The sequence below is a fragment of the Nomascus leucogenys genome, unplaced genomic scaffold (genome assembly GCF_006542625.1).
Source record: "Nomascus leucogenys isolate Asia unplaced genomic scaffold, Asia_NLE_v1 001460F_35835_qpd_obj, whole genome shotgun sequence".
In the NCBI taxonomy this organism is placed as follows: domain Eukaryota; kingdom Metazoa; phylum Chordata; class Mammalia; order Primates; family Hylobatidae; genus Nomascus; species Nomascus leucogenys.
This window is the reverse complement of record NW_022096387.1, coordinates 21504-35650: the sequence shown is the minus strand read 5'-3', so window position 1 is coordinate 35650 and position 14147 is coordinate 21504. Positions and strand designations below refer to the sequence as shown.

At 42.2% G+C, this 14147-nt stretch overlaps 1 protein-coding gene across 1 annotated transcript; it reads right to left on the bottom strand.

Moving 5' to 3' along the window:
- Positions 1-3272: 3272 nt before the first annotated feature.
- On the bottom strand, positions 3273-10149 carry LOC115833908 (translation initiation factor IF-2, mitochondrial-like; the record flags this gene model as incomplete). The annotated part of the gene is given in 5 exon segments (XM_030808729.1): positions 3273-3384; positions 4572-4685; positions 4687-4704; positions 4706-4799; positions 9744-10149. Coding segments are annotated over 5 exon segments (532 nt in total), but the record flags the coding sequence as incomplete, so codon positions are not given.
- Positions 10150-14147: the final 3998 nt, after the last annotated feature.

Below are 14147 nucleotides of genomic sequence, written 5' to 3'. Positions count from 1 at the left end.
CTCACTGCAACCTCTGCCTCCCAGGCAGTCCTCCCATCTCAGCCTCCCAAGACAGCAGGAACTAGAGGCTCGCATCACCATACCCAGCTAATTTTTGTATTTCTTTTGTAAAGACAAAGCTTCATCATGTTGCCCAGGCTGATCTCAAACTCTTGGGCTCAAGCGGTATGTTTGCCTCAGCCTCTGAAAGTGCTGGGATTACAGACATGAGCCACTGCAACCAGCCAGTGAGTTTTTGAGTTTTCACACCTTTGTGACTTAATTGTTTTAAATGGTTGTGTTTAACAACCAGCTCACATAATTCCTTATAATTTAGCAATAAGCTCACAAGCTGATGCAAGCCAGAACCAGCAACCACTGATCGTACTCCACAATAATGCCAAGAAGCCATTTCCTATTTATCTTTCTACCACATGCTTTCCCAAGGAACACATTTTAAGAATGATACAAGTCAAATTTACTATGTGAATATGCTCTCAGAGAACTGTAAAGCTATTTCAAAACAAAAATTATGAGTTGGCCAGGCAAAGCGGCTCACATCTGTAATCCCACCACTTTGGGAAGCTGAGGTGGGTGGATCACCTGAGGTCAGGAGTTCCAGACCACCCTGACCAACATAGTGAAACCCTATCTCTGCTAAAAATACAAAAATTAGCAAGGCGGCTAGGCGCAGTGGCTCACGTCTGTAATCCCAGCACTTTGGGAGGCTAAGGTGGGCGGATCACCTGAGGTCAGGAGTTTGAGACCAGCCAGACCAACATGCTGAAACCTCGTCTCTACTAAAAATACAAAAAATTAGCCGGGCGCAGTGGCGGGCGCCTGTAATCCCAGCTACTCGGGGGGCTGAGGCAGGAGAATGGTGTGAACCCAGGAGGCGGGGCTTGCAGTGAGCCGAGATTGCGCCACTGCACTCTGGGCTGGGCAAAAGAGCGAGACCCCGTCTCAAAAAAAAAAAAAAAAAAATACAGAAATTAGCCAGGCGTGGTGGCGCATGCCTGTAGTCCCAGCTACTCGCGAGGCTGAGGCAGGAGAATCGCTTGAACCCGGGAGACAGAGGTTGCAGTGAGCTGAGATCGTACCACTGCACTCCAGACTAGGTGACAGAGCAAGCCTCTGTCTCAAAAAAAAAAAAAAAAAAAAAAAATTAGCCAGGCATGTTAGGCACCTGTAATCCCAGCTACTCGTGACGCTGAGGCAGGAGAATTGCTTGAACCTGAGAGGTGGAGGTTGCAGTGAGCTATGATCACGCCATTGCACTCCAGCCTGCACAAGAGTGAAACTCTGTTCAAAAAAAGAAAAAATTATGAGTACAATTCTATTTCTAATAATGCTAAAAATACCTAATACTCTAGTTTTCCAATACATTTTAACCGAACTTTTGAGAGGGTAGTACATAGAGAGAGAATCGTTTCCCCTCTGTGTTAAATGCATATGGTATTAACTTACTATTTTATTTTTATCCAAGACTTAAATAAATATTTACATGTTAGAAAAGTGTCCAACATATTGCAACAAGAAATATTACATCAAGCTACTTAAACTGACCCAGAAGAGGGAATAAATGCACTCATATCACTAATGTATACAGTAGTTAAAAAATAATTACCTCATGAAAACTATCTTTAATTCAGAAGAGATTTGAATATGAAATAAGCTTCAAATAGGACACATTTATTTTCATCATAGATAATCAGTTTGGGTTTTAGAGTACTGGCTCCATGAGACTAAATTTGTATTTTAATCATTCTATTTATTAGTCATACTAAAGAATCATGGTTATGGGTTCCTCTGTGTTAGGGGTAGGGGTCATGTTTTAAAAAAAAAAAGGAGTACTCATCTTTTAGAGATACATACTCAAGTATTTATGGATAAAATAAAATATCTATTGTCACTGACTTATGCATACATTTAAGCTTATTCCATTCTTTCTGCTACCATATTTGTCTGATAATTGCTAATAATAAAAAGTTCTTCCAGGCGCAGTGGCTCACACCTATAATCCTAGCATTTGGAAGGCTAAGGTGTGCAGATCACTTGAGGTCAGGAGTTCGACACCAGCCTGGCCCACATAGTGAAACTCTGTCTCTACTAAAAATACGAATATTAGCTGGGGTGTGGTGGCATATGCCTGTAATCCTAGCTACTTAGGAGGCTGAGCCACAAGAATTGCTTGAACCGGGGAGGCAGGAGTTGCAGTGAGCCAGGATCCTGCCACTGCACTCCAGCCTGGGTGACAGAGCAAGACTCTGCCTCAGAAAAAAGTTTTAAAAATCAAGCCTATTATCAATACTACTTATAAAACCACACCAATACAATTTTCCTTAGAAAAATTCTGAATGACATAGCCATATTCATTTATTTTCAAAGTTTTCTAGCTATAAAATGACTGAATAATCCATCTGCAAAATTATTAAAAATGCCAAACAGGCCAGGCATGGTGGCTCACACCTGTTAATCCCAGCTCCTCAGGAGGCTGAGGCAGGAGAATCACTTGAACCTGGCAGGCGGAGGTTGCAGGGAGCCGAGATCGTGCCACTGCACTCCAGCCTGGGCGACAAGAGTGAAACTCCATCTCAAAAATAATAATAAAAAGAGTGAAAAAAAGGGAAATCAGAAAATATCGGGGCCAGGCATGGTGGCTCATATCTACAATCCCAGGACTTTGGGAGGTTGAGGCAGAAGGATTACTTGCACCCAGGAGTTCAAGACCAGCCTAGACAACATAGTGAGGCTCTGTCTCTACAAAAAATAAAAAATTAGCTGGGCATAGTGGCACATGCCTGTAGACCCAGCTACTCAGGAGGCTGAGGCTGAACGACTGTTTTGAGCCAAGGGCTGCATAAGCCATGATCGTGCCACTACACTGGACAAAGCAAGACCCTGTCTCAAAAAAAAAAACTAAAAAAAAAAGAAAGAAAAAAGAAAATTATAGAAAAACAAAAAGAGAAAGTATGTAAGTATAGCCCCTCAGTCTAAAAACATTCTTTGGATTTATTCTAATAGCCCACAAAACTTCCGAGAAAGAAAACTTAATTCATGTAAGAAAATCTTTTCCACTTTAATTAAAAGCAAAATCTTGGAGAAGTACATTTGGCAGAGTCAAGAAACTAACTAAGGATTATGACTTAAAGTGAAGACTATTATAATGACTTAATATATTTTTTAAGTGCCAGTCTAGTTTTTAATCTTTCAATGCCTTAATCTCATTGCAAATAAAAATGCCCGGTCTCCAACATTCCCATATTTTGCTTTGTAAAAAATATCTGACTCACCTGTGTTCTTTTCCATTGCCCTGGCCAGTTCCTCAATAGTCATTCCAATCCATACTTCTACCACCTTTTTAGATTTTGTTGAAGATAACTGAGATTTCCATGGTCTTTCTTCCTATTAAAAAAATCAGAACATACAAATAAAAAGGAAGAAAAAACTTAAGTGACAATTTAGATTTATTCTCAAATATCTACCACAATCATAGCTACTTTCTTTTTTTTTTTTTTTTTTTGAGACAGAGTCTTGCTCTGTCACCCAGGCTGGAGTGCAGCTGCACGATCTCAGCTCACTGCAACCTCTGCCTCCTGGGTTCAAGCCATTCTCCTGCCTCAGCCTCCCCCAGTAGCTGGGATTACAGGTGTGCCACCACCAGGCCCAGCTAATTTTTGTATTTTTTTTTTTTTTTTTTTTTTTTTTGAGACAGAGTCAAACTCTGTTGCCCAGGCTGGAGTGCAGTGGCACAATCTGAGCTCACTGCAACCTCCACCTCCTAGGTTCAAGCAATTCTCCTGCCTCAGCCTCCTGAGTAGCTGGGACTACAGGCATGTGCCACCATGCCTGGCTAATTTTTGTATTTTCAGTAGAAACAGGGTTTCACCATGTTGGCCAGGCTAGTCTTGAACTCTTGACCTTGTGATCTGCCTGCCTAAGCCTCCCAAAGAGCTGTGATTTACAGGCACGAGCCACCACGCCTGGCCTAATTTTTGTATTTTTAGTAGCGATGGGGTTTCACCATGTTGGCCAGGATGGTCTCCATCTCTTGACCTTGTGATCCGCCCGCCTTGGCCTCCTAAAGTGCTGGGATAACAGGCGTGAGCCACCACATCCGGCCATAGCTACTATTTCCACCAACAAACACTCCCATAAGTAGTTAAACCTTAAGCTAAAATTAAAATCCTGCATCCTTAATTCACTGTTTTACACTGATTTCCAAGGAACCAAATTCATCAGCACCACACAATTAACCAGAACTTCCCTTTCTCACAAAGCTCTATTGCTTGGAGTAGAGCATTAAGTAATAAATATTCTGTAAATGATAAAATACTCAAAACGGATTTCTACTCATGGTTCTAGGCACTTTCATTTTAGACCAAGTAATACAATAACTTACAGAAATCTGTAACTATACCGGGTGCGGTGGCTAATGCCTGTAACCCCAGCTACTCAGGAGGCTGAGGCAGGAGAATTACTTAAACTCAAGAGGCACAGTTTGTAGTGAGCCGAGATCGCGCCACTGCACTCCAGCCTGGGTGACAGGGTGAGACTCCGCCTCAAAAAAAAAAAAAGAAATCTCTAACTACCTTTTTTGTTACTAGAAGCCTATACTGAGATAAAGCAGCCCCAGTGAGCACATCTGTTGGCCAGGGCCAGGCATACAGTTGAGCTGTCCACACAGGGTAAGCAGATGAAAAACCCATGCCTCCACTGTCTTAAATGCTCTTCTTTGACACAGACTGTGCAGTTGCCTATAAATAGTGTGAAATCGTAGCAAGTTCTCCAACTTCAGTAGCTTCTGGTTCATGTTTCTCCTGGAAAAAAAAAAAGGTTTTAAAATAATATTCAAATCAAGTTAGCAAATATTAATTGGATATTTACTATATGCATAGCACTGGGCTACACTTAGCTCACTAGACTTACAACGATGAGTAAAACTGGGTTCTTCCCTGAAAAATCTCAGTCTCATCAAGAGATGGGATTCCATACCAAGTACTCTCTAGATACTAGCTATTATTATTACTGTTAATGTTACTGCTATGATAGAATTGAACAACTTGTAAAAGGCTCTTTTTTCACTCTTGAAATATCAACTAACCAAATCACAACTAGAGTAATGTTTCTAAAGTGCAAATTCCAAATGATAACATTTCTGTTAAACACCCTGAAACTTCTTTTTGAAACCGGGTCTCACTCTATCATCCAGGCTGGAGGCTGGAATGCAGTGGTGTGGTCACAGCTCATTGCAGCCTCGACCTCCCAGGCTAAGGTGATGCTCTCACCTCAGCCTCCCTAATAGCTGGTACTACAGGTGCGCACCACTATGCCCAGATAATTTTTTGTTTGTTTTTTTTGGTAGAGATGGTGTTTCACCACGTTGTCTAGGCTGGTCTCAAACTCCTGGGATCCAGTGATCCACCTTGGCCTCCCAAAGTGCTGAGGTTACAGGCATGAGCCATCATGCCCAGCCTTACTTTATTTCTTACACTCTTAGAGTCTCTACACTCCTACCTCTCAAGCTTTTGTTACTGTAATCCACCTGTCATCTCTGATGGTTTCTCATCTCATCTCTGAAACTTTGCACACACTTCCTCTAGTTGGAATTGTCTTTCAACTCTTAACACTTTTCCATCTTCCCATCTCACCCCCTAAAAAAAGATGCTTTATAGTAGGAAGAAGATACCCAATATTTATTGAATAATGCCTTTTGAGTATTATTCTTAGAATGAAAGAAGAGTTTTTTTGAGAGAAAACTGTAACAGAACTCATTAGTAATATAGTTCTTTTCCTCCCAGTGGCCTCTATTGCCTCTGCTCTCAAGACTGCATTTCTATGGCTTTGCTTTTCAGTTTTTAAGGGCAGGAATGACAAAAACAATGTAAAAAGAACATGTTTTCCGGCCAGGTGTGGAGGCTCATGCCTGTAATCCCACCACTTTGGGAGGCCGAGGTGGGCGGATCACCTCAGGTCAGGAGTTCGAGACTAGCCTGGCCAACGTGGTGAAACCCTGTCTCTACTAAAAATACAAAAATCAGCCAGGCATGGTGGCGGGTGCCTGCAATCCCAGCTACCCAGAAGGCTGAGGCAGGAGAATCACTTGAACCCGGGAGGTGCAGGTTGCAGTGAGCTGAGATCATGCCATTGCACTCCAGCCTAGGCAACAAGAACAAAACTCTGTCTTGAAAAAAAAAAAAAATTAAGAACATGTTTTCTTCTTAGGAAACATTTCCTAAGTACCATATGCCAGGCTTTCTGCTTGATTTTGTTGATTCAAAGTTTAATAAGCTAGGGTCCATTCCACAAACAGTTCATTGTCGTTAAAGCAAGCTTGCCAATACAATGAATCTCAGGCACACCAGACACTACATACGATGACTGATTATAACCTAGGGTCGCGTTTTCATTGCAATAATATGCAAAATTATTTCTATAAATTGTGAAGTCATTTTAAGATTTTTTTTGTTTGTCTGTTTGCTTTTCAATGGAGAGTACATTTCCAAGTAGTGGGTATAGCTTTTTAGACTCTTCAGTACAGATTTTCTTTTACCCACTACTCAAAAGTAACTTTAGTTAATATTTTAATATATCTTCAACTCTTTTCTTTGTGCTTTTATCTATTTTACTCACAAAAATAAGGTCATATTAATTTTGTTTTACAACTTTTTACACTAAAGAATATATTGTGAATATTGTTTAATATCATTAAACATTACTAATCAGCCCTTTGTATCCATGTGTTCCACATTTGTGGATTCAAACAATTGTGGATCGAAAATTTTTTTAATTTTTTAAAAAGATGGTTCTGTCTCTACTGAATATGTACACTTTTTTCCTTGTCATTATTCCCTAAAGTATACTGTTTACATAGCATTTGCTTTGTATTAGGTATCATAAGTAATCTAGAGATGATATAAAGTATACAACGGTATGTAAATAGGTTACATGTAAATATACACCATTTTATATAAGGAACTTGGACATCTGTAGATTTTGGTATGCAGCAGCAGGGGTCCTGGAACCAATGCCCCATAGATACACATATATTCTTCAGCATTACAAAAAAAAAAAGAATGGAAATTATGAACTATTTCAATGTGTTTACCTTAACTCCAGCCTGGGTGACAGTGACACTGTCTAAAGAAACCAATAAAGCTATCTTGAACAAATTATAAACTTTTACAAAGTCTTAAAATTTTTGGCCAGGCGCAGTGGCTCATGCCTGTAATCTCAGCACTGTGGGAGGCCAAGGCAGGCAGATATTTGAGGTCAGGAGTTCGATGCCAGCCTGACCGACATGGTGAAACCCCATCTCTACTAAAAATACAAAAAAATTACCTGGGCGTGGTGGCACATGCCTGTAGTCCTAGCTACTTGGGAGGCTGAGGCAGGAGAATTGCTTGAACCCGGGAGACAGAGGTTGCAGTGAGCCGAGATCACGCCACTGCATTCCAGCCTGGGAGACAGTGCGAGACTCTGTCTCAAAAAGAAAAAAAAATTTTTTTAAATGATTTCTCTCATAATACGGCATTTCTACAATATGCTTATATTTTATATTTATATACAACATATATATTTTCTACTAGATATTTTCTACTAGATATTCTTTAAAATTGTTCACAAATGATAATAGTTATTTGATGTGACCAAAGAAATTCAGGCTCTGGATGGGTGATCTTTGCTAGATAACCAGCCATTAAATGTTACATTTCTTTCTCTTTTTTTTTTTTTTGAGATGGAGTCTCGCTCTGTCGCCCAGGCTGGAGTGCAGTGGTGTGATCTCAGCCCACTGCAACCTCTGCCTCCTGGGTTCAAGCGATTCTCCAGCCTTAGCCTCCCAAGTAGCTTGAACTACAGGTGTGTGCCACCGTGTCGGGCTAATTTTTGTATTTTTAGTAGACACTGGATTTTACCACGTTGGCCAGGCTAGTCTCAAACTCCTGACCTCAGGTGATCCACCTGCCTCAGCCTGCCAAAGCGCTGGGATTACAGGCGTGAGCCACCACACCTAGCCTGCTACATTTCAACCAATCTTCCCAAAGTGTATTTTATGGTTCTGACATAGTAAATTTATGGTTCTGACATGGTAAATAGAATACACTTAATTTTTTTTTTTTTTTTTTTGAGATGGAGTTTTGCTCATCACTCAGGCTGGAGTGCAATGGTGTGATCTCGGCTCACTACAACCTCCGCCTCCTGGGTTCAGGGGATTCTCCTGCCTCAGCCTCCCAACTCGGTGGGATTACAGATGCCTGCCAGCACACCCAGCTAATTTTTTTGTATTTTCAGTAGAGACGGGGTTTCACCATGTTGGTCAGGCTGGTCTTGAACTCCTGACCTCAGGTGATCTATCCGCCTTGGCCTCCCAAAGTGCTGGGATTACAGGCGTGAGCCACCGCGCCTGGCCTATACTGAGTATTTTTTAAAAGAAAGAAAAGAAATGATAACGGAAACAAGTACAGTATAGTGAAGACAGTATCTTATTAGGCAACAAAGGAACCTTAGGTGGACACTCACTCTGACAGTAAGTGTTATCTGGAATCAGCAAGTCACTTGTTTCCTTTGGGCCTCATTTTCCAGATCGCTGTTAAAAATAAATAAATAATAAGTGTTTGAATATCTGTCCTTCCTATTACAAGACTATGAGGAGAAAATGAGATGACATATATACCTTATCATCAGCTATTTTAAAACCGTATCACATGTTTTGGTACTGGCTTATAAGCTTTGAGGATTCATTGCTTATAAGTTAAAAATATTCACAAGTCATTAAGTTCTTTACCTTCGGACAATTATGAGGTTGTGTATGTGTGTGTAATCGAGCAAGCATTTTACCTTAAAAGGCTTATTCAAGTAAAGATCAAGGAAAAATCTGACTTAATGCCAACGAAATAAACTCATTAAGATTTAGAAATTCAGGCCGGGCGTGGTGGCTCATGCCTGTAATCCTAGCACTTTGGGAGGCCGAGGCGGGCGGATCACTTGAGGTCAGGAGTTCGAGACCAGCCTGGCCAACATGGTGAAACCCCCCCCTTTCCAAAAGTACAAAAATTAGCCGGGCATGGTGGCGGGCGCCTGTAATCCCAGCGACTTGGGAGGCTGAGGCAGGAGAATCGCTTGAACCCAGGAGGCAGAGACTGCAGTGAGCCGAGATCACGCCACTGCACTCCAGCCTGGGCGACAGTGAGATTCTGTCTAAAGAAAAAAAAAAAAAAGATTTGGAAATTCATTCAATAGTATTTACACACATTAAATACTTTTAAGAATGGCACATAGAAAAAATCTTATTTACGTTTGTGCCCCTCGACCAAGTAGAGTGCTCGGGAAACACAGGATTCCTTGAGAAAATAATTTTTAAATGAGTATGAAACCAGATTTGAGAAGAGCACAGATTAATGGAACGGGAGGAAGGACCCTACAAGATATTAACCAAAGCACAGATATGTAACTGAGGCAGGAACTGGAAAGACACATTGGAGGCAATAACCCAAATGTCAAAACTGGAAGGAAACTTGTCACTTATTCCAAGCTCCTCATTTTACAGAAAAGGAAACGGAAATCCAGAAGGGTCAAAAAAGCTTCTCCAATGTCATACCGGTAGTTAATGGCAGTCAAGACTAGAACCCAGACGTTCTGACTCCCAGTACGGTGTTGTTTCGCCGCTAGGATATCCTTGTCAAGGAATCTGAAAAAAGTATGTTGCAATACGTAGTTGCGTTAGTGAAAATGTCTGAATGTGAGCTGGAAGCTTTGGAACTTACCTGAAACGTAAAAATAAATCACTGCAGAAAATTACGGATCTGGGGTGGCTTCGCCTCAAACTGGAGCCCAGAAGGCCTTGGGCCCATGGGAGGCTGGGACGTGAGGACCTGCACCCACAGCCGCGCGCGAGGAGGGGAAGCCGGCCGGCCGCTTCCGAGAGAACAGCGCACATGCCTTTGTGAATGCCTAACATGGGCTCACGCAGGGATTAAATGCATCTTGGAAAGGCTTCCGAAGGCACAATGTTTATGAAGTTCGCGTGATTTGTGCCACTGACACGTTAGGCGAAACAACACACACCACCTGTACCGGACAACCCTGGTTAAGGGACCCTACCCACTTAACTCCTACCTACAGCCCCGGGCTCTTGGATTTTGAGCACGGACGGAGATCACCTTCTGGACCCGGAAGAAAGGTCGGTAGGTCAGTCCGTCCCGCTACGGTCCCCGCCGGGCTTCCGGTCCCGCTGGAAAAGGCTCTTTCCGGAATTCAGAAGAGTTGCTGTCGCCACCGGGGTGGGACTGTCTGCGGTGTCCGCGGCGGGCATCCAGCCTGGGAGGCGCTGGTTCAACCCGTGGCTCCTCCCAGGGTCAGCCGTGCGTGGTGAATCATTTCTGCAGGTCCCTTCCATTTCTTACTTTCCTTTCCTTTCTTTCTTTCTCTCTTTGCTTTTTCTCTTTCTGTCCCTCTCGTTTCTTTCCTTCCTTCCTTTCTTCATTTCTTCCTTCCTTTCTTTCCCCTTCCTTCCTTTCCGTTTTTCGTTCTCTCTCTTTCTTTCTTTTTTTTTTTTTTTAAGAAAACTGCCTTTATTCAATTAGAAGTTGGAAAAATTAACTGGTACAGAAAAAAGTGTAATCAGCTGGAGAAAAAGTGCCACCCATGAGAACTGATGGCTCCTCTGGGAGGGAATCTGCATACAGTGAGGATTTCTAGGAAGCAAATTACTTCTCCTCTGGGCCTATGAGTGGCCTTCGTGGTGCTTAACACTGGAGGAAACGTTAAATGGAGAATTGTGGGAGAAATGATACCTCCTTCAAAGATACGTGTTCCTAACAAGAAGGAAAAAAGAAATGCAAGGAACAGTGGCCGTAGAACCAGTTAGTATTGTGCGAACAGTACATTCTGTTTTCTCCTAAGTCAGCTCGTGTGTATGGCATTAGGAGTAATAGAGCCAGAGTGCCTGGTTTCCTATCCCAGCTCATTCCTAGTGTGTGGTTGGAGATGTTTTGTCAACTGTCCACGTCCCAGTTGGTTCATCTACATTATAGTAATGACAGTAGCTAGTTCATAGGATTGTAATAAGGTTTTTGTTTTGTTTTTGTTTCTATTTGTTTTTGAGACGGAGTTTCGCTCTTGTTGCCCAGGCTGGAGTGCAATGGCGCGATCTCGGCTCACCGCAGCCTCTGCCTCCCCAGTAGCTGGGATTACAGGCATGTGCCACCACACCTGGCTAATTTTGTATTTTTAGTAGAGACAGGGTTTTTCCATGTTGGTCAGACTGGTCTCAAATTCCCTATTTCAGATGATCCGCCCGCGTCGGCCTCCCAAAGTGCTGGGATGACAGGCGTGAGCCACCGCTCCCAGACTGTTTTTTTTTTTTGAGACAATCTCACTCTGTCGCCCAAGCTGGAGCACAATGGCGCGATCTCGGCTCACTGCAACGAACCTCCGCCTCCTGGGTTCAAGTGATTCTCCCGCCTCAGCCTCCGTCGTAGCTGAGATTACAGGGGCACATCACCATGCCCCGCTAATTCACCATGTTGGCCAGTCTGGTCTCGAACTCCTGACCTCAGGTGACTGCCCACCTAAGCCTCCCAAAGTGCTGGATTACAGGCATGAGCCACCACGCCCGGCTGCAATAAGCTTTTAATATGTTGATAAACTGTTGATAAATAGTGCCTGGTTCATAGTGTGTGTTTGCTGTTACGGTTATTACACCCCGCCGCAGAGCTTTCCCTCACCTTGCTTGGACATTATGTCTTTCAGCTGGTCGTTTTGACCACAACCATCACCACGTCTCAAATATAAATATTGTTTTATTATCTCTGTCTTTTGGCAAAAGGAATTTGAGAAGAAAACAAAATCAATCAATTAATCTTTGTCTTTAAGATCTACCACTCCCCTGGGTAATTGGTATGGTACAGAAGTTCATTACTCAAAAGCATACTTGCCATTGAGGGAAGAGAGAGACCCTCTCATATTGTTTTATATTGTTTTATACTCGGTACCTGTTTTAAGAAAAAAAAAGGGAAGTGAAATCAAAGACAGGCAGTCTGGCGCCAGGCCCAAAACCAGGCCTGGGCCTGCCTGGCCTAAACCCAGTAGTTAAAAATCAACTCATAACCTAGAAACCGATGTTATTCATTGATTCCAGACATTGTAGAGAAGAACATTGTGAAACTCCCTGCCCTGTTACGTTTCTCTCTGACCACCGGTGCATGCCGCCCCTGTCACATCCCCCTTGCTTGCTCAAGTCAATCACGACCCTTTCATGTGAAATCTTTAGTGTTGTGAGCCCTTAAAAGGGACAGAATTGTGCACTCAGGGAGCTTGGATTTTAAGGCAGTGGCTTGCCAATGCTCCCAGCTGAATAAAGCCCTTCCTTCTACAACTCGGTGTCTGAGAGGTTTTGTCTGCGGCTTGTCCTGCTACACCATCATCTTACCTCCTAACTCATGCCCTATCCCAACCTACCAACCTCTTTTTTTTCCCCACTTTCCCAGTGCCTACTACAAAGGTGTGCAATCGGTGTTACTGAATGATTTAATGCAAACTCCTCCCCTGGAAGTTTTTTTTTTTTTTTTTGAGATGGAGTCTCACTCTGTCACCCAGGCTGGAGTGCAATGGCACGATCTCAGCCCACTGCAACCTCTGCCTCCCAGGTTCAAGCGATTTTCTTGCCTCAGCTTCCAGAGTAGCTGGGATTACAGGTGTCTGCCACCATGCCCGGCTAATTTTTTTGTATTTTTAGTACAACTGGCCTGGCCGGTTTTGAACTCCTGACCTCAAGTGATCTGCCCGCCTCAGCCTCCCAAAGTGGTATGATTCCAGGTGTGAGCCACCGTGCTAGGCCTGGAAATTTTTTTTAACTGAACCTAACAGGCACAACACTTGAAAACGATTGCTATCGTTTTACCTACTCCTTCTCTACTTAACCCAGTTGTCGTCTACTATGTCGGTTTTGTTCACATTGCATGAAACCAGTGTTTTCCCAGGCAAGCAAGCAATGTGTTCATCCATTTTACGGTTTAATTAGAAAGAAATTGTATTCCATATAACCGGTTAACTGGTTATTACCTTTTTTTAAATTTTGAGACAGGTTTCACTTTTTCGTTCCTTCTTCCTTCCTTCCTTCCTTCCTTCCTTCCTTCCTTCCTTCCCTCCTTCCCTCCCTCCCTTTTTCATTTCTTTTTTTCTTTCTTTCTTTCCTTTTTATTTTTTGACAGAGTCTCCATCTGTCGCCCAGGCTGGAGTGTAGTGGTGTGATCTCGGCTCACTGCAACCTCTGCCTCCTGGCTTCAAGCAATTCTCCTGCCTCAGCCTCTCGAGTAGCTGGGACTACGGGCATGCGCCACCACACCCGGCTAATTTTTGTATTTTTAATGGAGACAGGATTTCACCATGTTGGCCAGGCTGGTCTTGAACTCCTGACCTCAGGTTATTCCCCCTCCTTGGCCTCCCAAAGTGTTGGGATTGCAGGCATGAGCCACCATGCCTGGCCTGCTATTTCTTCAGAGGGTGATCTCTGCTGCTGTTCTAATTTCATTCTTAGAAGGAAACATACTGAAAAAACTGAGCCTACCACACCTTAAAAACCAAAGTAAATTTTAAATAAGGAATTGAATATTGTTAAGAAAAAGACTGAATATTCTATTGCTAGAGGTTAACTTTCTAAATTTAGATCAGAATAAAAAGGAAGAATGACATTTAGTTTTGTAAAATTGGGTAACTTTTGTACATAAAACGAACTAAAACCAACTATTTGAAGGATATATGACAAAAAGCTCATAATTTCATTATCTGAAGAGCTTGTATAGAAAGGTAAAAACCATTGATATTCATTCAGTGGCTAAATGAGCCAAGAGATGATGAACGAGCTAATTCACAAATGGGGAAATAAAATAATAAACATAGAAAAGTGTCCAGGCCCTTCATAATCAGGGAAATGCACATTAAATGAGGTACATTAAATTTGTCTATTAAATTTGCAAATTAAAAATATATATATTCTGCAAATTTGGGCAAAAATATAGTAAAATAGATTAATTCATACATTGCTAATTATACATTATAATAATTTTTGGAAAGCAACTTCGAATGTCATGATTCACTAACAACAGGATGTCCACCAATATGGAAATGGTTAAGAAAATTATTAGATTGGTGCAAAAGTAATTGCGGTT